At 45.4% G+C, this 23690-nt stretch overlaps 1 protein-coding gene across 1 annotated transcript in view; it reads left to right on the plus strand.

Moving 5' to 3' along the window:
* Nucleotides 1-19054, plus strand: part of SLC25A26 (solute carrier family 25 member 26) — a 122354-nt gene extending 103300 nt beyond the window's left edge. The window contains exons 7-10 of the mRNA XM_075320696.1: nt 3040-3109; nt 5971-6035; nt 6204-6277; nt 18366-19054. Coding sequence (XP_075176811.1) covers nt 3040-3109; nt 5971-6035; nt 6204-6277; nt 18366-18462 — 306 coding nt within the window. The 3' untranslated portion in view covers nt 18463-19054. The remainder of the gene's footprint in view (nt 1-3039; nt 3110-5970; nt 6036-6203; nt 6278-18365) is intronic.
* The last annotated feature ends 4636 nt before the right edge of the window (nt 19055-23690 follow it).

Raw genomic sequence — 23690 nt, forward strand, 5'->3', positions numbered from 1 at the left:
ATGCGGAATAGGACACGTATGTGATATGTACCTAGATGGTACCTTTCTGTGCAAGGTCCTCAGCATCTCTCACCCCCGCAGATGGAAGAGAGAGGTGTCAGAAAACCCCTTTAAATTAAGTTGAATTTCCATGGCTGCCTTTAAAGGATTTTCCGTTTGGGACATTATTAATTAGAAGGATCTCCTGAAAAGAACTTGTCCCAGTATTGGGTCCCCGGCAGTCATCAGTGTAACACATGGTCATGCAGACTCGTCCCGAGCTGTTCTTTGTAGATCTTTAATTATTTTTTAGTTGTTGCAGTTTTTCAAAGTTTTTTTAAAAAAAAAAACAACAAACAAAAAACTAAAAATTTGGTTTAAAAGTATCCAGTACGAAGATTCTATTTGTCTCCATGGTTACAGACTACAAAGAAACCACAGTGTAGTCAGATCCTGCAGTCTGACTCCCATCTCGTCCCTTTAATTTTATACTTTATTACCATGGGGACACACAGGTTTATGTTAACCTGTAGACACTAAACTGTAGAAGACTTTTAAGGAAGACAAGGAGAAAATGTAGATGGATACTAACAAACTAAAAAAAAAATGGTTGTGAAGGTGGACCGTCCCTTTAAACATTTAATCAATACTTTCTGATGGGTTCTCCAGGGGTGAGCTTACATTGTAAATAGCAGTGACACGGTACAGTGATATCCACAGAGTAACACATTAAACATTAGCACAGGTTTCACCCCGGGCGTTGTCAGGAACCCTGATATTTAGAAGTCTTTGTCAACTGTCAGAAAGGGATTAGCTTGTGCAAATTTCCATTTGTGTCGCTTTAGTGTTGGGTGATGTCAAGATTTATTGCTGTTCACATGTAAGGAAGGTGTTTACACCCTGGTATTTCTTTAAAGTGTATAAAATATTGGTTTATTCAGCTTTAACCATTATACAATATTGACTAATATATTATTACCGCCATAGAGTCAGATTACGTAGTCCTTGGAGAGAGGGTACCTAGCCCTGGTGAGTGTTTTCTCTTTTAGTACTGGGCAGAAAGAACCTCTTCATTAAAACTACCTTTTTAATAGATAATAGATCAGGAATTGTCCCAAATGCCATGGTATTGGGAAGGAGGGTGATGCCAAGAGACCAAGCATCATGCCCTGCAAAAGGGTGATGCCAAAAGAACAAGCACCATGCCCTGCTGTAGGGTGATGCCAAGAGAACAAGCACCATGCCCTGCTGAAGGGTGATGCCAAGAGAGCAAGCACCGTGCCCTGCGGAAGGGTGATGCCAAGAGACCAAGCACCATGCCCTGCTGAAGGGTGATGCCAAGAGAACAAGCACCATGCCCTGCTGAAGGGTGATGCCAAGAGAGCAAGCATCGTGCCCTGCGGAAGGGTGATGCCAAGAGACCAAGCACCATGCCCTGCTGTAGGGTGATGCCAAGAGAACAAGCACCATGCCCTGCTGAAGGGTGATGCCAAGAGAGCAAGCACCGTGCCCTGCTGTAGGGTGATGCCAAGAGACCAAGCACCATGCCCTGCGGAAGGGTGATGCCAAGAGAGCAAGCACCGTGCCCTGCTGTAGGGTGATGCCAAGAGACCAAGCACCAGGCCCTGCGGAAGGGTGATGCCAAGAGACCAAGCACCATGCCCTACTGTAGGGTGATGCCAAGAGAACAAGCACCATGCCCTGCTGTAGGGTGATGCCAAGAGACCAAGCACCATGCCCTGCTGTAGGGTGATGCCAAGAGACCAAGCACCATGCCCTGCTGTAGGGTGATGCCAAGAGACCAAGCACCATGCCCTGCGGAAGGGTGATGCCAAGAGAACAAGCACCAAGCCCTGCTGAAGGGTGATGCCAAGAGAACAAGCACCAAGCCCTGCTGAAGGGTGATGCCAAGAGAACAAGCACCATGCCCTGCTGTAGGGTGATGCCAAGAGACCAAGCACCGTGCCTTGCGGAAGGGTAATGCCAAGAGAGCAAGCACCGTGCCCCGCTGTAGGGTGATGCCAAGAGACCAAGCATCATGCCCTGCTTTAATGAGTGGCATCATTTAATTGTTTTTTGTGTATAATTCTAATATATAAACCTGTTTTTATGCCTTAAAATAAAAAAAACATTAGAAAATGGGTAAAAAATGTGTAATTTACTTTCACGGAACATTTTGTAGCAGAAAATGACCAAAACATCTAAATTGGGCCATGACTACATGGGGTTAAAAAGGCAAGGGGCGAGAGAGATGGGGTCTGACCGTGACTGCCAGGATCCATAAAATGGGGGTCTCACGTCCCCTTGGTGAATACGGTAGTAGTGGGTATGCTTATCCACTGTGTATTGGAGCGGTAGTTGAGCATACGCACTGCTGCGGTCCAGGTTGTCTTACGAGTAGCTTTTATCACCTAAACATACCAAGGGGCAAGAGTGATGGAGTCTGACCGTGACCGCTGGGACCCCCACTGATCCATAAAATGGGGGTCCCATGTCCCCTGAGTGAATACGATAGTAGCGGGCATGCTTAACCATAGTGTATTGCAGCGATGGTTGAGCATATGCGCTGCTGCTCCCATAGAAGTGAATGGAGCAGTACCGATCCATTTCTTGTTGACAAACAACCTGAATTCTGGATTTAACTGATTCTTTGCCATGATATTTACATCCTACATTTCCACCCACTGCCGAGTCAAATGTCTGTCGAGGCTTCTGCAAAAAATAAGGACTGAAAGATGTAAAACATTGAAAAATATCATATATTATTGAGACTTTATTTTTTTTATAAATATTGAGTTAACTCTTTGGTTATGCGATTGTTTATATTACTGATTGTTTGGGTGTAATCCATAAGTGCTGCCCCCTGCTGGCCTGGGAGTTCCACAACATCTGGAGAGTTGGGTTGACCTCTAATGGTTTGCGTGACCCTCTGTCAATTCCCATCTTTGAAATTGACCCATTCGCAGATGATCTGAAACATTCAGTGAAATTCCTCCTCCCCCTTTTTTTTGTGCATTTTTATTTCTATTCTGTTTTTTGTTTTTTTTTCCTTTATTCCAGGATTTCTGGTCATGGAAGCAGAGCCGTCCGCTCGATTCTTGGCAGTCTGCAGTCTGTGGAGCTTTTGCAGGTGCAAAGGATTATATGTGAAACTGAGGAAAAGAGGGGGGGAGGGGCACACATTAGTGAAGAAGGCGAAAAAACCCAAAAAGCACGGTTTTGTCATGCAGCATTCTTATTTAGGACTCACGCTCTTTAGTTGTTGTTTTGAGTTCGGAGGTCACTCGGTGGGAAAAAAAAAGTTTCAGATGAAAGACGGCCAATTTGTTTTTTGACAAATTTGCTTTGCTTAAAATGGAGAAGGTGTCAATCATCCCTCGAGGTGAGGGGCGCAGTCCCATGTAAGGAGTCAGCGGAGCAGAGAGCCGGAGCGCGCAGCTGTCTGCCCCGAGCCGCTCTTCAGGGCTTTCCCTGACTCCTGCAGAAAGGCCGTGATTCACCGCCCGGGTGACAGCACTGACAGCCGCGCAGATTAAATAGTGTCAGGAGAGGAGGAAAAATTATGCTGCAAGCGCCTACAGGCTGAAAAAAAATCTATGCAAAAGCAATGGAGGACGAAACATTTGGGCGGAGGAGAAGCGGCTAACAAAAGGGAGTAATCTATGGATGGGGGACCTCGGGGAGGGGAGACGAGGACGCGCCTGCAGTGTGATTTTGCAGAATTTTATCAACACAGCAATAAAAAAAAAAAAAAAAAAAAGTTATAAAATTAAAAAAAAAAAAAAAATGGGCAAAATTTTAAGACATTCAAAGAAAATTTGGATCAGAAAAATGAGAATTAAAGTGGAACTAAAATCTTAACTTTTGATTTATTGAAGCCCCATTTAGGTGGTGGTGGGTCCGAGTTCAGAGACCTCCAGCGATTGCTCCAGAGTGAACAATCTCTTTACAGTTGTGATGAGCGGGCACTACCATGCTCGGGGGCTCAGTACTGGTAACTAGTGATGAGCGGGCACTACCATGCTCGGGTGCTCAGTACTAGTAACTAGTGATGAGCGGGCACTACCATGCTCAGCTGCTCAGTACTGGTAACTAGTGATGAGTGAGCACTACTATGCTCGGGTGCTCAGTACTAGTAACTAGTGATGAGCGGGCACTACCATGCTCGGGTGCTCAGTACTCGTAACTAGTGATGAGCGGGCACTACCATGCTCGGGTGCTCAGTACTGGTAACTAGTGATGAGCGGGCACTACCATGCTCGGGTGCTCAGTACTACTAGTAACTAGTGATGAGCGGGCACTACCATGCTCAGCTGCTCAGTACTGGTAACTAGTGATGAGTGAGCACTACTATGCTCGGGTGCTCAGTACTAGTAACTAGTGATGAGCGGGCACTACCATGCTCAGGTGCTCAGTACTGGTAACTAGTGATGAGCGGGCACTACCATGCTCAGGTGCTCAGTACTGGTAACTAGTGATGAGCGGGCACTACCATGCTCAGGTGCTCAGTACTGGTAACTAGTGATGAGCGGGCACTACCATGCTCGGGTGCTCAGTACTGGTAACTAGTGATGAGCGGGCACTACCATGCTCGGGTGCTCTGTACTGGTAACTAGTGATGAGCGGGCACTACCATGCTCGGGTGCTCAGTACTGGTAACTAGTGATGAGCGGGCACTACCATGCTCGGGTGCTCAGTACTCGTAACTAGTGATGAGCGGGCACTACCATGCTCGGGTGCTCAGTACTGGTAACTAGTGATGAGCGGGCACTACCATGCTCGGGTGCTCAGTACTGGTAACTAGTGATGAGCGGGCACTACCATGCTCGGGTGCTCAGTACTTTTCGAGAGCTTATTAAGAATTATGGATTGAAAAAAGATGGTTACTCTCTTCTCAGATCCGCACCACACTTGTCTATAATGAATGACAAAGGAATTCAGCTCACCCACTCCAAGTCTCCAGGCCCTCTCTCTGCAGCACGGACAATCGGCCGGGCAGCTGCAAGCATGTGAGATGGAGTCCAGCGCAGGAAAGAAGGCACTCTTCTATATAAATTTCCATATGGTTTATTCCATGTGCACACATATAGAGGTAGGTACAGACAGCCCCTGGGCAGGGGAAGAATGACTAGCGACGCGTTTCGACCGTATTACACGGTCTTAGTCATGTCATGTCTTGACTAAGACCGTGTAATAAGGTTGAAATGCGTCGCTAGTCATTCTTCCCCTGCCCAGGGGCTGTCTGTACCTACCTCTATATGTGTGCACATGGAATAAACCATATGGAAATTTATATAGAAGAGTGCCTTCTTTCCTGCGCTGGACTTCATCTCACACACTTGTCTATAGGTTATTTCTGGTGTTGACGTGAGTGCAATACCACACACAGCCTTAGGACAAGGGTGGCGCTGTTTCTATAAGTAGCCATTTTTTTCCTAATCCTATATTAACCATCATAAACCCAGAGCCTTTATTCCCCGTACAATGAAAAGCTCTACAACTCTATCTCCGTTCCTCCCTCTCTTGAAGCTTTTTGCTTGCTGTCTGTGAATGAGACCCTTCTTCTTTTTCTTCTTTCTTCTTTTTTTTCTTTTTCTTCTTCTTTTTTTTCTTTTTCTTCTTCTTTTTTTTTCTTTTTCTTCTTCTTTTTCTTCTTTTTCTTCATCTTTTTCTTCCTTCTTCATCTTTTTCTTCCTTCTTCTTTTTCTTCCTTCTTCTTTTTCTTCCTTCTTCATCTTTTTCTTCCTTCTTTTTTACATTCACTCGCTGTAAACATGAGCAGCGTTTTCTTCTCTATTAGCAGAGTATCCGGCCCCTGAGACCCGTCGCTCCGCGGTCAGGAGCTGAACGAGCCGTCATATGTTTGATGTAGTTTATATATAAACATCACATTTTAAGACGTCTTGGCAGAGGTTGTGGGAACTGGACCGTAAGATCAATCCCCAACAAGGTCTTTATTTGTTTTGTGTCTTTTTTTTTTTAACTGCTCAGGTGGTTTTGCAGCTGCGGTTACCACCCCCCTCGATGTAGCGAAGACCCGTATAATGCTGGCAAAGGTAAAGAGACGACCACTTCATTCAGCCAAAACAGATACAAAACATCGTCTTTATGTGAATTGATAGTTCACCCATTCCGGGAGGAGCTTCCTTCTGCTCATTGTTACCTTTTATTTAGTTAAAACACTATAAAATAGTTAAATTAAATTAATTTTTTCCCCCCTGCAGGCTGGATCGAGTACTGCAGGTGGAAACGTGCTGCTGGCACTTAGTGACATTTGGAGGACGCACGGCCTTACCGGGTATCTATGTTTTATATATATTTTACCTTTTTGTTTTGGTGTATGTATATGAGTGAGACTATTTGGGGTGACCTTGTAATGCATGTAGCATTTTGGAGGTAGTGGGGTCCTGAGCTTGGGCCCCTCTCTATGATGCTGGGGTGTCAGGTTCCTGAGCTTGGGCCCCCCTCTATGATGCTGGGGTGTCAGGTTCCTGAGCTTGGGCCCCCCTCTATGATGCTGGGGTGTCAGGTTCCTGAACTTGGGCTCTCCTCTGTGATGTTGGGGTCCCGAGCTTGGGCTCCCCTCTATGATGCCTGGGTGTCGGGGTCCTGAGCCTTGGTTCCCATCTGATGCCGAGTTGTCGGGGTCCTGAGCTTGGGCTCCCCTCTATGATGCTGGGGTATCGAGGTTGTGAGCTTGGGCTCCTCTCTGATGCTGAGGTCCCGAGCTTGGGCTCCCCTCTATGATGTCTGGATCTCGAACTTGGGCTCACCACTATGATGTCGGGGTCCCGAGTATGGGCTCCACTTTTGTGAAGTCTGGTTCCCGAGCTTGGTCTCCCCTCTATAATGCTGGGGTGTTGAGGTCCTGAGCTTGGGCTCCCCTCTATGATGCCATAGTAAGATTTTGACACCCCAAACCTGGACTTGGATCACCCCTAACCTTGGTCAGAACATTACCTGGATGACGTCCGGTGGAGGGTGATGGAGCCGCAGTAACTCTGCCGATAGTTGACAGGGCAACCCAGGCCTCCGGTGGGGTAATGCTATACACGTCCCCCCCCCCCATCCCCAATATTGTTTTTCATTGCACCAATCCAAAAAAGAAGACTCCCTAAAAATCCCAAAAGAGCAATCACTACCAGCAGTTCTCCACCCAGCGTCTATAGAAGGGAGCTCCCCGGAATGGCGTCCGGTCGATCTACAAACCAGATGTTTTGGCCTATAAACCTCCATCGAATTATAGCGAGATCAGAGCGAGGATTATAGGCGGGTGTCGCGCGGCCCCCAGCCATCGGGTGTGAACACAGAGCGGGGTAAACTCTGACCTACCAGAAAGGATACCGCGCAGAACTGTTACAGAGAAGCACAATTAGGCAATTACGTGATTTCGGCCGTCTAGCCAGCTGCACCCCGGCCGGACAATTATGCTATTTTCCTTATACATTCCATATGGCAAAATCTGCAAAAATAGATCTGATTTCACTTAGTTCCTCTTCACTTTGATCCGCGAAAAATCCTCGAAGCAAGAACCGTTTAACTAGTAAATGATGGGATTTAACCATTTGTTTTTCTTAGCTCGCATTAGCTTTCTGTCACTTGGAGAAGTGCGGGGTCTTGCCTTTCAATTACATATGTCCTTTAACTACGTCAAGATGATTATTTTCTAAGACTCGTATAACCATTATGGACAGTAGGTTGTATGTTGGTCTTCCTCGGAGAAGTGCGCACGCGCCGGGTCCCGGCCAACGAAGGTTTACACTTTACCTACCAGTAACTTCAAATAATGAATTGTGTAGACCACCGCCCCAATCCAGACCAGAGCGCTTTACATTTGCATATTCCCATCTTCTTCGAGATGACTGCTCCTCTTCGAAGTCTATCTTTTTTCACCACCATTGTTGATGGTCATCTCATAGAACTGCTTAAATCAATGATCAGCCAACCATATTATAGGGTCTCAGAGTTATGGCTTTCCTGGGATGGTGGATTCCCTAAGCTGTAGGTCTGCAAGAGCAGCACAGACCAGAGGTGTTGGTGCAGCAAGATACTGCGGCTTTGGATAAGCTGGACGGCCCATCCCGCAGTAGAACTGGATATGCAGGTCGGTACGTGGAGCAATGTGCAATAGTAGAGCTGTAAGATATGAAACACAGTGATTTGATATACATAATGGGTTAAAAAACCATCCATATACAGTTAGGTCCAGAAATATTTGGACAGTGACACAAGTTTTGTTATTTTAGCTGTTTACAAAAACATGTTCAGAAATACAATTATATAGATAATATGGGCTGAAAGTGCACACTCCCAGCTGCAATATGAGAGTTTTCACATCCAAATCGGAGAAAGGGTTTAGGAATCATAGCTCTGTAATGCATAGCCTCCTCTTTTTAAAGGGACCAAAAGTAATTGGACAAGGGACTCTAAGGGCTGCAATTAACTCTGAAGGCGTTTCCCTCGTTAACCTGTAATCAATGAAGTAGTTAAAAGGTCTGGGGTTGATTACAGGTGTGTGGTTTTGCATTTGGAAGCTGTTGCTGTGACCAGACAACATGCGGTCTAAGGAACTCTCAATTGAGGTGAAGCAGAACATCCTGAGGCTGAAAAAAAAGAAAAAATCCATCAGAGAGATAGCAGACATGCTTGGAGTAGCAAAATAAACAGTCGGGTACATTCTGAGAAAAAAGGAATTGACTGGTGAGCTTGGGAACTCAAAAAGGCCTGGGCGTCCACGGATGACAACAGTGGTGGATGATCGCCGCATACTTTCTTTGGTGAAGAAGAACCCGTTCACAACATCAACTGAAGTCCAGAACACTGTCAGTGAAGTAGGTGTATCTGTCTCTAAGTCAACAGTAAAGAGAAGACTCCATGAAAGTAAATACAAAGGGTTCACATCTAGATGCAAACCATTCATCAATTCCAAAAATAGACAGGCCAGAGTTACATTTGCTGAAAAACACCTCATGAAGCCAGCTCAGTTCTGGAAAAGTATTCTATGGACAGATGAGACAAAGATCAACCTGTACCAGAATGATGGGAAGAAAAAAGTGTGGAGAAGAAAGGGAACGGCACATGATCCAAGGCACACCACATCCTCTGTAAAACATGGTGGAGGCAACGTGATGGCATGGGCATGCATGGCTTTCAATGGCACTGGGTCACTTGTGTTTATTGATGACATAACAGCAGACAAGAGTAGCCGGATGAATTCTGAAGTGTACCGGGATATACTTTCAGCCCAGATTCAGCCAAATGCCGCAAAGTTGATCGGACGGCGCTTCATAGTACAGATGGACAATGACCCCAAGCATACAGCCAAAGCTACCCAGGAGTTCATGAGTGCAAAAAAGTGGAACATTCTGCAATGGCCAAGTCAATCACCAGATCTTAACCCAATTGAGCATGCATTTCACTTGCTCAAATCCAGACTTAAGACGGAAAGAGCCACAAACAAGCAAGACCTGAAGGCTGTGGCTGTAAAGGCCTGGCAAAGCATTAAGAAGGAGGAAACCCAGCGTTTGGTGATGTCCATGGGTTCCAGACTTAAGGCAGAGATTGCCTCCAAAGGATTCGCAACAAAATATTGAAAATAAAAATATTTTGTTTGGGTTTGGTTTATTTGTCCAATTACTTTTGACCTCCTAAAATGTGGAGTGTTTGTAAAGAAATGTGACAATTCCTACAATTTCTATCAGATATTTTTGTTCAAACCTTCAAATTAAACGTTACAATCTGCACTTGAATTCTGTTGTAGAGGTTTCATTTCAAATCCAATGTGGTGGCATGCAGAGCCCAACTCGCCAAAATTGTGTCACTGTCCAAATATTTCTGGACCTAACTGTATATACCCAAATAAGGACTAAGTGTAAGGGCAAATCGCATGAACATTTAGGAAAAAACAGGAGAAAAAGCGATCATAAAAGCCCAGACACCAAAATTGTATAATTTAATTTAAATTTTATTCAATGCGAAAAAGTGGATAAAAAAATCACATTACCAATATAGTTAATGCAGGTATTCGTGGAAGCAACAAAATATCACCCTTGGTGTTTCACGCTCCATTCAGGTAAACCACTGTAGCCGCGATTTGTGCTGTTTTGATGACTGATGGCGGTTATGCATGGATCCTTCTTTGCCATGTATATTTTTTGACATACCAGCTGGGATATCTATGATGTAGGCATCCTACTATATGCTGTATATACGATAGTGGTGTATTTGGCGATCAGTCCATCCATATAGAAATCACCCAGAGTGACCCCTTGTGGCCAGTTGATTGTCACATTTTTCATAAATAGTCATTCAATATCTGAGGAGTTTTGGAGGTCATATCTATCTAATTATCTGTATTTCACAATAATTTGTATACTATTTTAACCCTCCTTAACTCATTTAATACCTGTGACCATTGTTATGTATGGACATCGATCATACTGGTCTAATTACGGGGTTCACTCTGGGTGGCCTTTTGTGGTTTGCTGATAGGCTATTTGCTTGCCACAATAAATTATTGTTCAGTCTCAGCCTGCTATATTTATGATGTATTCTTATGTATATGCATTGATAACATAATGTGGCCCTGTCTTGAGTATTATCAAAAAAGCTGATATTTTGTTGCTTCCACGAAGACTTGCATTAACTATATTGGTAATGTCATTTTTTAATCCACTTTTTCGCATTGAATAAAATTTAAATTAAATTATACAATTTTGGTGTCTGGGCTTTTATGATCGCTTTTTCTCCTGTTTCTTCCTAATAGTAGAGCTGACTATGCTGGACAACATGATTTTTAGCCTGGAACAATAGAGCCGGAGATGTCGGACAGCACGCGGAACAGCAGACCTGGATATGCAGGTTGGTATGTGGCACAGTAGAGCTGACTATGCTGGACAGCATGAGGTTCAGCCTGGAACAATAGAATATGTCAAACAGCAGAACTAGATATGCACATCAGTATGTGGCACAGTAGAGCTGACTATGCTGGACAACATGAGGTTCAGCCTGGAACAATAGAGTCGGAGATGTCAGACAGCACGCGGAACAGCGGAACTAGATATGCACATCGGTATGTGGCACAGTAGAGCTGACTATGCTGGACAATATGAGGTTCAGCCTGGAACAATAGAGCCGGAGATGTCAGACAGCACGCGGAACAGCAGAACTAGATATGCACATCGGTATGTGGCACAGTAGAGCTGACTATGCTGGACAACATGAGGTTCAGCCTGGAACAATAGAGCTGGACATGTCAGACAGCACACGGAACAGCAGAGCTGGATATGCTCATTGGTATCTGCAGCAGTGTGCAACAGCGGAGTTGACTATGCTAGACAACCTGAGGTTCAGCCTGGAACCACAGAGGTGAATATGTCGGACGGCACATGGAAGATTGGAGCTGGACATGTGCGCTGTTACCTTAGTTGTGAAACATCAGAGCCAAGTATGCTTCATAACCCCTTGATCACGGAATGGCATTATGGGGTATCCTGCGTGGCACCTTGTGGTTGTGGAACGGCAGAGCTGGTTATGCTGGATGGCACATTGTACAGCAGAGCTGAGCATGCGAACAGGCTCCTTTTGGAACAGAAGAGTCAAGTGGATTTGTCAAGATAGGTCTGATAGAGGGCACAGCGTGCATATGTCTAATAGAGTGGATGACCAACTACCTGAATACTCAGTCCACGTTTAGCTACCTGAGCCATCTTTTAAAAAAAAAAAAAAAATCCTAGGAATGTCACATTAGATTACCAAGGCAGTCATGATTAGTGTGAATCCAGCTTAGGACTGTCGCCCGTTATATATTTATGCTAGATGCTATCGATGCCCATAACTCCAGATCTTTACTGGGTAGTTAAAATCACTTCAAGGGGCTGTCCAGGCACAGTGGCTTGGCATGTTAAAAAAAAAACAAAGCTATACACATCTCCCAGAACTTACCATGATCCGGCACAGGCTGCTCCGTGGTCTGTCTTTACACCAGGAGGAACGTGCCGCCTTTCAAAATATCAGCAGGACCGCCGCTAGGGACCTATGATTGGTGACGTCACTGATAAAGAGCTGCGGAAATCACTGACTGCTGCAGCCAGTCACAGATTTACAGCAGCTGCTCTGATAATGACTTCTTGCTTGTGTGAAGTTACACCAGGGAGCGGCCTGCGCTGGATCCCGGTAGGTGACGGGAGGTGAATGTTGCTTAGTTTATTGGTTTTTAACATACCAAGCTATCGGGACAAATTTTCACTTTGCCCTGAGAACCCCTTTAATAATAATAAAAAATTCCTCATCCCAACAGGCGCTGTCCTATATCCTACCACAAACTCCCAGCGCTAATAACAACTTATAATATTTTATTAATATTGTTATATTGGGTAATTGATGCAAGAACTAAATAATCAGCTCGGAGCATAATTCAGCGCAGACGACCAGGTCTGGTTTACAAGCGAGGCCTGGTTCTTCTTTAGAAAATTTAGTTTCAAATTGGTGAAAGATTAATTCCGAAAATAAAAAAAAACAAACAGAAGTGGACCCGATAATTGAAACCAGAGGGACGGAATAACCAGTGACAGATTCCCTATCAAACAGCGCCAAGGCGCAGAAAATGGAAGTGATGAACACTACACCAAATCCATCACTTTCTATCGCGTTATTTCGGCGTGGGCTATGGTGGAAAAAGAACAGATGCAATATATGAGAATTGACGGAATACAGTGAATCTGTTGCTAAGGATTGTGGGAATTGATACGAAACGGGGGTTGGAACCAAAAGGCGGGTATATAAGGGAATTGGGGCAGAGCTTCCTCTGCTGGTACTAGTTAGCACCATCCGTCTCCTTTCTCTAAAATTCAGTAATCCTCCAGGGGCAGAGAAGTGATGGGATTCACAATTTTTTTTTGTGTGTTTTGTATCATAAAGTTGGGTATTGGATGACTGTGGCTCTATGTCCCGACTTCCTTTACTCCATCAGTGTGGTAGAGACGATGCTCATGCACTTGACAACTGTCAATAAGTGTAATGTTATGTAGTACCAGCATTGCTTCCATTTAGTGAGAAATGTGGGCATTGACGCAGACCCCATAGCGGTGCCTTCCTGAAAACTATAAATTACAGGCTAGGACATGTATATTATATATAATTAACCTAGTGAGTTGAGGGTGGGAACCAAAAGGCGGGTATATAAGGAGATTGGGGCAGAGCTTCTGCTGTTACTAGTTAGCATCATTGGTCTCCTTTCTCTAAAATTCTGTGACCCTACAGAGCAGTGATGGGATTCACACCTTTTTTTTTCGTGTATGGTATTATAAGGTTGGATTAGATTAAATTAAGCCGCCACGTAAAGCCACACAGTCATCCATCAGTGTGATATCTCTAACACACTGATGGATGACTGTGTGGCTTTATGTGCCGGCTTAATTTAATCCAATCCAACTTTTTAATCTGCTCACGTACTTGACAACTACCAAAAAATGTAGAGTTATGTAATATCAGTATTGCCTCCATTCAGTGGGAAATGTGGGCACAGATGCAGACCCCATAGCAGTGCCTGCCTGAAAACTATAAATTACAGGATGACTTATATAAAAGATTAACCTAGTAAAGCTGGGGTGGAAACCAAAAGGCGGGTATATGAGGAAATTGGAGCAGTGCTCCCACTGCTGGTACTACGGTAGTTAGCACCATCCATCTCCTTTTTCTAAAATTCAGTATTCCTACAAGGACAGAGAAGTGATGGTATTCACTTTTATTGTGTGTGTGTGTGTGTTTTGTATTAGAAAGTTGTGTATTGGATTAAATGAAACCGGGACGTAGAGCCACAGTCATCCATCAGTGTGGTAGAGAAGATGCTCATGCACTTGACAACTACTAATAAGTGTAATGTAATGTAGTATCCGCATTGCTTCCATTCAGTGACAAATGTGGGCACCAACGCAGATCCCATAGCGGTGCCTTCCTGAAGACTGAATTATAGGATAGGACATGTAAAGCTCAACCTAGTAATTGATCAACAGTAAAAAAGATTTCTGGTTATAGGCCGGCACTAATGGAGCAATGTAAAAGATAATTTTTAGGAGCAATTTGCTTCAAGTGAATTGAAGTAGCAGTTGTCGGTTTCCACATTTTCTTGGTTTACTGGAGATGTCGCTATCGCTACAGCTGACACAGGCAAATGATACACATAAAAAAATATATATACAGTTGTGTATACTGTATATGTGTATATATATTTATCACATGGGGGAGAAAATCCTGACTGGCTTAGAGGTGTTTGTGACGACATGGACTCTCATGGGTTAAAGTTTCTTAAAATTCAGCCAGACAGGATGATAGATTGCTTATAGACGGGGGAGAAGTCCCTCATTGTTTTTACAAGACTCTTGTTGACTCAATGTAATTGTGTTGGCCACTGAAAGCCAGACGTATTGTTCTCCAGACTTTTCCAGTAACCATTGTATTGTAGTTGTGTATTGCTAATGTGATTACCTTAGTAGCCATTGTTGAGTCTGTGACTTGCAGACTCCATGTAGATATCTTCAGTCTTTCTGTAGACCTCATTTGGATGAACATTGTCCATGCAGCTTGAGATTCACCCAATGGGAGAGGCGCTCTTGTCCAACCAATCGATGAGGAAGCAGTGTATCTAAGTGGAAGGCTGTGGCTATAAAAGGGACTTCTTTAAGCCACCAGGTGGTTGATGGATGCTGATGGATCCAGTCTAAGCTCTTTGGAGCTGACTAGAGGATCAGGATATCTTATGGCTTCAATCTAGGTACTCCGATTCCGGTTGGAGACCATATCCACAGCCTAGGGATTTCGACCCCGGCTGCCAGGATTGTATCATCATACCAAGGACTACTTAAGGAAGAAACCCAGGTTGGGACAATTTGGTCACCTGGCTACAGACTTTGCAGACCTCACACAGCTTCCTAAATCTGGCGCTATTCCTTTCTCGGTGGGTGCCCGCCGAAAGCGGGGTGCTGCTGGATTGGAATAAGCGGCCCTGGAAGCTCTGAGGCATGGACATTCTAAATCCCTGGTGAGCCAGCGGAAGGGTGAGACTCTGTTGCCTGTTACATTTGTGTGTTTTGCTGGTTATGTGTTATGTGCCGTTAATTGTTTGGGGATCCAATAAAGTCTAATTATTGTGGTTCCCTCACCCTGTGTTGTCTGAGTAGTGTTACGCCCACGGTTAAGGAGGCCGGCGTTCAGGTGGGATGAGCCCTGAGCCACGCTGTCTTTCTAAAGGCGGTGGGTTTTAGTGGACGAGAGCACCCACTGAGCCCCGTGTTTCCACAATTGGTGGCAGCGGTGGGATACTACTCAGCCTGGTTTACCCAGGGGAGCTGCAGCGGACTGGTGTTTTCAGACACCGTCCAGGGCTCAACAACCAGGGAGGCACATACGCATACCCAGCAGGCCATAGGGGAGGCATTCAGGTTTCGGACGCTGCCATGTCCAACCCCACCAGCTCAGCCATGGGACAAGGACAAGAGAGGAGTTACGACCGCTGCAGTAAATGGATGCTACAGAATCTGTGCCAGAGGCGAAAGATTATCTACTGGAACGCTGAGACTTGGTCAGACTTGATCCAGAAATTAGTCCGTTGGGATGCCCAGAATGATGCAGAGGACGATGAGGATCCCGTCGATATTGACCCAGAGAATTTAAACTATGTGCCACATCATGGATCTAGTGACAACCGGAAATCAACTTTGTCCAAAATGGCCCAAGCCACAGCGTTGTTGGATGCATTGGGGCCTAGATCCTCAAGAGAAGAGAGGGCTTGGGTTCTGGAATATGTTTATGGGATTCCAGCTGCCGTACTGCTAGCACCAGCCGGTCGAGAAGGATGGTCCCGCTACCCAGCAGAAGCTGCACGAAAACAAAGGACTACAAACAGGGCCGGTGACTTGCCCAATCTATGGCGCTGTTACACATGTGGGCGCCATTGACATATAGCTAAAGATTGTCTCCAAAACCGAGGCCGCTTGCTTGGAGCCCATCTACCAGCTCAGCCGGTCAAGAGCCAGGGACTATGAGACACTGGTTCCTCCATTACCCTGGTAAGTCCAGTTATTGTTTCCCCAGAAGACCCTGTACCAGATTCCCAATTATCCATCTCCCTGGCTGAAGGCCAGCGCTCAGACATTCCTCTGGCATGTGTGCAGTTGGACCTAAGGACCGACCAGGGAGAGGTCGAGGTGGAGCTTGTGGACAGCCTCCCCACACCTGGTATTTTGGGGACCAACCAGGAAGTGATCGATGTGGGGCTTGTGAACAGCCTCCCCACACCTGTCATTGTGGAGACTAATCAGAGCAAGGCTGATGTGGAGCTTATGGACACCGTCCCCACACCAGTTACTTTGGGGTCTGACCAGGAAGAGGTCCATATGGAGTTTATGGACAGCCTCCCCACACCTGTTGTTTCGGGGACTAGCCAGGAGGAAGTTGAAGTGGAGTTCATAGATGGCCCCACCAAGCCTGATGTTTCGGATACCACTCAAAGGGAAGTGAAAGTGGGGCTTGTGAATTACCTGCTCACACCAGTCATTTTGGAGAATGACCTAGGACAAGGACTATCCAGTCAGTTTGAAGAAGCCATCAACCACCTCCAAGCCAAGCAGGACCCTGATGTGGATCTTTCTAACATCTTTTCCAGGGATGGTTTGCATTCCCGGTCTCCATCATCCACTTCTGAGCCAAGAACCGTGAGTAAGCCTAACCACACTGTGGCTATTGACTGGGGGAGGATTGATAGTGGGAGATTTGTACAGGCCCAACTCATGGACCCCACCTTAGTGCTTGTCCACAATATGGCTGCTCAACTTGGGGGAGGTGTATAGATGGGAGCCTCTGTTGCTGACCTCACCATTAAAAAGGACAATGCCGTCAAGAGGAGAAGGATGATCGGAAGCCTATCATGTCTGGCTAATATTAAGAAGGGGGAGGAATGTGACGACATGGACTCTCATGGGTTAATGTTTCTTAAAATTCAGCCAGACAGCATGATAGATTGTCTATAGACGGGGGAGAAGTTCCTCATTGTTATTACAAGACTCTTGTTGACTCAATGTAATTGTGTTGGCCACTGAAAGCCAGACGTATTGTTTCTCCAGACTTTTCCAGTAACCATTGTATTGTAGTTGTGTATTGCTAATGTGATTACCTTATTAGCCATTGTTGAGTCTGTGACTTGCAGACTCCATGTATACCCTCAGTCTTTCTGTAGACCTCATTTGGATGAACATTGTCCATGCAGCTTGAGATTCATCCAATGGGAGAGGTGCTCTTGTCCAACCAATCGATGAGGACGTGGTGTATCTAAGCGGAAGGCTGTGGCTATAAAAGGGACTTCTTTAAGCCACCAGGTGGTTTATGGATCCAGTCTAAGCTCTTTGAAGCCATAAGATATCCTGATCCTCTAGTCAGCTCCAATCTAGGGACTCCGGTTCCGGTTGGAGACCATATCCACAGCCTAGGGATTTCGACCCCGGCTGCCAGGATTGTATCATCATACCAAGGACTACTTAAGGAAGAAACCCAGGTTGGGACAATTTGGTCACCTGGCTACAGACTTTGCAGACCTCACACAGCTTCCTAAATCTGGCGTTATTCCTTTCTCGGTGGGTGCCCGCCAAAAGCGGGGTGCTGCTGGACTGGAGTAAGCGGCCCTGGAACTTCTGAGGCAAGGACATTATAAATCCCTGGTGAGCCAGTGGAAGGGTGAGACTCTGTTGCCTGTTACATTTTGTGTGTTTTGCTGGTTATGTGCTATGTGCCGTTAATTGTTTGGGGATCCAATAAAGTCTAATTATTGTGGTTCCCTCACCCTGTGTTGTCTGAGTAGTGTTACGCCCACGGTTAAGAAGGCCGGCGTTTAGGTGGGATGAGCCCTGAGCCACGCTGTCTTTCTAAAGGCGGCGGGTTTTAGTGGACGAGAGCACCCACTGAGCCCCGTGTCTCCACAGTGTTGATGCCATTATACCTCTTTTTTTGCATTGGCTATAACCACTTGGTGCCCTTCAGCAATTCAGGTTTCTCTAAAGGGGCTTTTTTGTCTTAAATTGGGCCATGCCTAAAAAGTGCATTAAAATGGTTAAAGATGCATTAATTGGTAAATGCACTGCCTTTCTGACATCATCACCGCGGTGCCCCCCTACTATATACCCACATGATCCCTACAAACAATTTTGGGGACAAACTGACTGGGAGCATCAAAAGGACAGCAGATTTATTAGGAGTCCTTTGTCTTATCCAATTTCCCCCTTTTTGGGAGTCAGAAAACCCTTAAAGTAAAAAAGAAAAGGTGTCGTCCAAAACTGGGACTTTGCTACAATATAATGCATGTGATTTCAATATTTTATTTTTATTTTATTTTTTTTTAGGTTATTTGCCGGTATGGTGCCAAGAATCTCCGCAATCAGTCTTGGAGGTTTCATCTTCCTCGGAGCTTATGACAAGGCTCGCAGCTTACTTATGTGAAGAGTCCAAAAGGAAATTTGTCCTTAAGAATCAGACTTTTTCAGTGATATTTTCCAAGATACTGGAATGATGGTGAATGCACAAGAAAGCGGTAATCAGACGATACCTGTGCACCGGCCTCTCTCGGGACTGTTCCGGAGTATCGATGGGAGCCTTGGATGGCCGAGGAGCTTAGGGAGTATTATCTCTAACAGATATTGGACATTACCAACAATCACCGCTAGATTCACAGTACCACAAACTTTCCCAAATATAACTTGAAATTGATCTATTCTCCTGGTGCCAACTGGAAACAGTCAGCAAGCTACTGATGTGTGGAATCTGCTTGTTGATTGTTTCCATGGAGCTGCAAATCTTTATTTTTTCCAAGGATTTGAGTTCATTTAATTTTTTTTTTTTTACAGACGATTGCTGTATGTACATGAGAATTTGTAATTATTTTGCCAATATTTGATCACTAAGGTTATTGCATGATCACACGTGCAGAAGAACCCGACTGAGGAGGCTGGGACGAAAGAATGTTTTCCAGAAAATTATTGTTCTATTCAGTTCATTTTAAAAAAAAAAATATTTTTTAAGTATTTACAATAGAACCAGAGTCTGTTGTTTTTTTCTTTTTTGTTTTTTTTATTAACTCAGATTGACTACTAGTGGCATGTCCTACACTTTTTTTTTTTTTTTTTGGGCTATAACAACTCTATTCAGAAGCAAAAAAATAACATGACGTCTCCATGTCACTACGTTTCATAGTACAGTGATGTCCCCCGTTTGGGCAGCACCTTCTATACATAGTGGGTCCCTGATGATATGGCAGACGAAAGGAAAAGTCTACTGACCCTGAAGCTCTAGAGGTTAAACATGACGTAGTGCCTTATAGCGGGATCGCAACGATTGTCCGTTCTGGTTAATAGAGTGGAAGGGCGTCCGTTCAGCCTCCACGTCTCCCGATAAGGATTATCGACGAAGCATGTTTAGAAAACCCCTTCAAGTTAAATCGAGCTGTTAGACCTGATGAGGCTGGTGTACTTTTTTTGAAAATTCTTGTTAGAGTAACTTTATAATTCCAGTATAAAGAAGTCCTGAGCCTAAAGCTGGAAACACATCTATGCGAGTAAAATCCGTCCGACTGGGCTGAAAAAAACTCGGCTGATTTTAGTTCACGTTCGGTCCGAGTTCGATGCTTTTTTTTTTTACTATGTCATCTGCCATTCAGCTCTGCTACATGGCCGCTGACAGCAGACACAGACAGCCATGTAGCAGAGCTGAATGGCAGATGACGACAGACACAGACAGAGCCGCACGATCAGAATGAACTTCACCCGACTTCACTGTCCTCCCGCGGCTCTGTCTGTGAAGGACTCACCGGTGACCGCTAATCCCCTGAGTAACTGAAGTGTCCCCCCCTCTCTCATACTCACCGATCCCCGGCGCGGCGTTCACACTGCTCTGGCGGCTTTTACTATTTTGAAAAAAGCCGGCTGCTCATTAAACAATCTCGTATTCCCTGCTTTCCCCGCCCACCGGCACCTATGATTGGTTGCAGTGAGACACGCCCCCACGGTGTTACAGGTGTCTCACTGCACCCAATCACAGCAGCCGGTGGGCGTGTATACTATGCAGTGAAATAAATAATTAAATAATTAAAAAAAACGGCGTGCGGTCCCCCCCAATTTTAATATCAGCCAGATAAAGCCATACGGCTGAAGGCTGGTATTCTCAGGATGGGGAGCCCCATGTTATGGGGCGCCCCCCAGCCTAACAATATCAGTCAGCAGCCGCCCAGAATTGCCACATACATTAGATGCGACAGTTCTGGAACTGTACCCGGCTCTTCCTGATTTGCCCTGGTGCGTTGGCAAATCAGGAGCTGACAGGAGCGGCGGTGTCTTCTGCAGCTCCGGTCACCTCCATGCAGCAGAGCTGGATGCGACGCTGGACCATCCTGGATTACACCGGACATGGAGGGCTTTTTGGGGCTTATTAAATTGGTGAACCAGGGAATTTGTTAGTGTTTTTTATTTCTAATAAATGATTTTTTCAGGGGTGTGTGTTTTACTGTAACTTACAGATTAATCATGGAAGGAATCTCGGGAAGACGCCTGACATGATTAATCTAGGACTTATTGGCAGCTATGGGCTGCCAATAACTCCTTATTACCCCGATTTGCCAACGCACCAGGGCAAATCGGGAAGAGCCGGGTACAGTCCCAGAACTGTCGCATCTAATGTATGCGGCAATTTTGGGCGGCTGCTGACTGATATTGTTAGGCTGGGGGGCTCCCCATAACGTGGAGCTCCCCATCCTGAGAATACCAGCCATACGGCTTTATCTGGCTGGTATTAAAATTGGGGGGACCGCACGCCGGTTTTTTTAATTATTTATTTCACTGCACAATATAGACATGCCCACCGGCTGCTGTGATTGGGTGCAGTGAGACACCTGTCACTCAGCGTGGGGGAGTGTCTCACTGCAACCAATCATAGGCGCCTGTGGGCGGGGAAAGCAGGGAATACGAGATTGTTTAATGAGCGGCCGGCTTTTTCAAAATAGTAAAAGCCGCCGGAGCAGTGTGAATGCCGTGCAGCACCGCATCGGGGATCGGTGAGTATGAGAGAGGGGGGGAAAATGACCGACAGACTGTGAGAGAGGGACAGAGATAGTGACGGACCGACAGAGAGAATAGAGACAGAGAGGGAGAGACCGACTGACAGAGAATAGTGATTGACAGACATTGTGAGACACTCGTTTCCAGTGTTTTAGGAAACATGCGAGAAATGTATTTAGAAAATCGGATGTCACTAGGATAGTGTGAGTGCCGTGACATCCGATTATTTACACGCTCCCATAGACTTGCATTGGAGAGATTCGCAGTAGAAACTCGCAAAAAAGCAGCATGCTGCGATTTTTTTTTTTCTCGGTCCGATTTGGACTGAGAAGAAAAAAAAAAAACGCAGATGAGAGCTGAATCATTCACTAACATGTGTCCGATTCCAATGCGAGATTTTCTCACATTGCTCTACTGCGAGAAACTCGCAAGTGAGAAGCCGGCCTAAAAAAGTGCAAGTGTATAGATTCTCTACCCAGCCTGTCTGACAGCTGCAGTTTGTACTGAGCAGTGAGAGATCTCAGCTGGGAGGAGACACACTGAGGAGCTGTCAATTAGGCTAGATATTTAATGGGTTTGCAGAAGCAGGAAAGGACATTGAACTGACAGTTGCTTCTTGTATTGAGAATTGGGAGCTCTCAGCAGGGAGGAGGGATACTGAGCTGTCAATCAAGCTAGGAAAGTGGAGCTTCAGCAGCAGGGAGGAAGGACATTGAGGAGCTGTCAATCATTCTAAGCAAGTGAGATTCACTGAATTTTCATGAAGTATGCAGTCATTTTGACTTTATGTACTTACTTTTAGGCCATGTGCCCATGGGACAATGTACGGATTTTGCCGTGGGAGACCTGCGGATTTATCTGGATTTTCTAGATAAATCCGCAGGTTTTAGCAAGTACAGACACTCCCCATGTTATCCTATGAGATTTGGGGAGTGCTGTATCAATGCTGCGCTATGTGCGACTGTGGAATATGCTGTGGATGTCCCGCCGCCGCATGTAACTGCATGTCAATTATTCCTGCGGAAATATCTGCGGATGTCCCGCCCCTTCACTATGGAGATAGAGGCCGGGACTTCCGCAGATAAGTCGCACGAATGTCCGCAGGTTTACCGCAGATAGTTCGCTGGAATCCCGCAGCAATAGATTCTGGGGAGCTGCTGCGGGAAACCTGCGGAAATATCTGCAAGTGCAATCTCCCGTGGGCACATAGCCCTACAGTCCAAGAGTGCTAAGTAATATATACAGTTTGCATTGTGCGGTTTTTTTTTTCCATCTCCATTTTTGATACAAATCCATGGTTTTTTTTCCTTTGCAGATCTGGTGCAGAAATAAATCTCCAGATTGTCAATTGTTTTTTTTTTTTCCCCACCCCAGAATTCATGAAAAATGCATGCAAAAAAAACAACACACTGGAAGCATTATAAAAACACTTTTTCCTGTTAAGAGATTGAGAAATCTCTGCATGTAAATACTTCAGGTGTGTATATAGCCTTAATCTCAAACCCATAAAGTCTATGCATTTTCAAAAGAACCGGCACATGTTCTATCTGGTCTTACGGATCGGTTCCATTTAAAGTGGATAGGGCTGGGCTGTAATACCACACGGCACCTGTGGACAAGCGTGGTGCTAGTCAATCCTATATTGGACTCACGCCTATGTGGCATTTTTTTTTAATTTTTTTTCAGGGCGTGATCTTCTGTTCCTTCAGGATTCCTCCTCCAGACGGTATGTCAGGCGGTTTCCTCTGAGCCCGGGTGCAGGCGGATCCTGTTGTTGTAACAGTAAACTAGCCCGTCAGTCACCTCGGCATTTTTGGAATTTCTTTACCATAAGCTCTTACGCAGTGAACAGACTCTTTCAGAGCAGACTCCTTTTCTCCAGATTTTGGTATTTATAGAATTTGTGAAATGCACCAAAAAGTTGTTTGCAGAGGGGCCTGTTTTTTGCAGAAAAAAAGCTCCGAAATGTCCTATTATTGCCCCATTACTACCATGGAGAAAAGTAGACACCATTTTTTTTTTTCCTCTTTTCTCAAAGGCCGGTGTCATACTGGCGAGTCTTGTGTTGTATCACCCGGCACAGACTCGCCCACTCCTGACAGAGTGCGAGTCCGTGCTGGGTGATGCAATGCGAGACTCGCGTGAGATAGGCCGGTGTCACACTTGTGAGTGCCTCGTGTGTATCTCGCGAGAGTCTCGCGTTGCATCACCCGGCACAGACTCGCCCACTCCTGTCAGGAGAGTGCGAGTCCGTGCCAGGTGATGCAATGCGAGACTTGCGCGAGATACACGTGAGGCATTCGCAAGTGTGACACCGGCCTAACAGGACCTTTCAGGGTCTCAGAATCTATAGGAGCCAAACCCATTATGGGCTGCTAGTCATCTCTACTTTGTAGCTACTCATAGGGATAGATCATCGATATTATAAACTTGAATAATTCCTGTAAATCTATTCTCAACAATTTTTTTAAAAACAGCACTATCCCCGGCCATAGGTTGTATATATGGTATTGCAGTGGATGAGGGGTGAATTGCAGTACCAGACACCACCCATGTGCAGTGGGGGCACTGAGTCTGCTTCTCCAACCAACCTCTTCTACAGGCTGTAGCTTTGTTGCCTTA

The sequence above is a fragment of the Anomaloglossus baeobatrachus genome, chromosome 8 (assembly GCF_048569485.1).
Source record: "Anomaloglossus baeobatrachus isolate aAnoBae1 chromosome 8, aAnoBae1.hap1, whole genome shotgun sequence".
NCBI lineage: Eukaryota > Metazoa > Chordata > Amphibia > Anura > Aromobatidae > Anomaloglossus > Anomaloglossus baeobatrachus.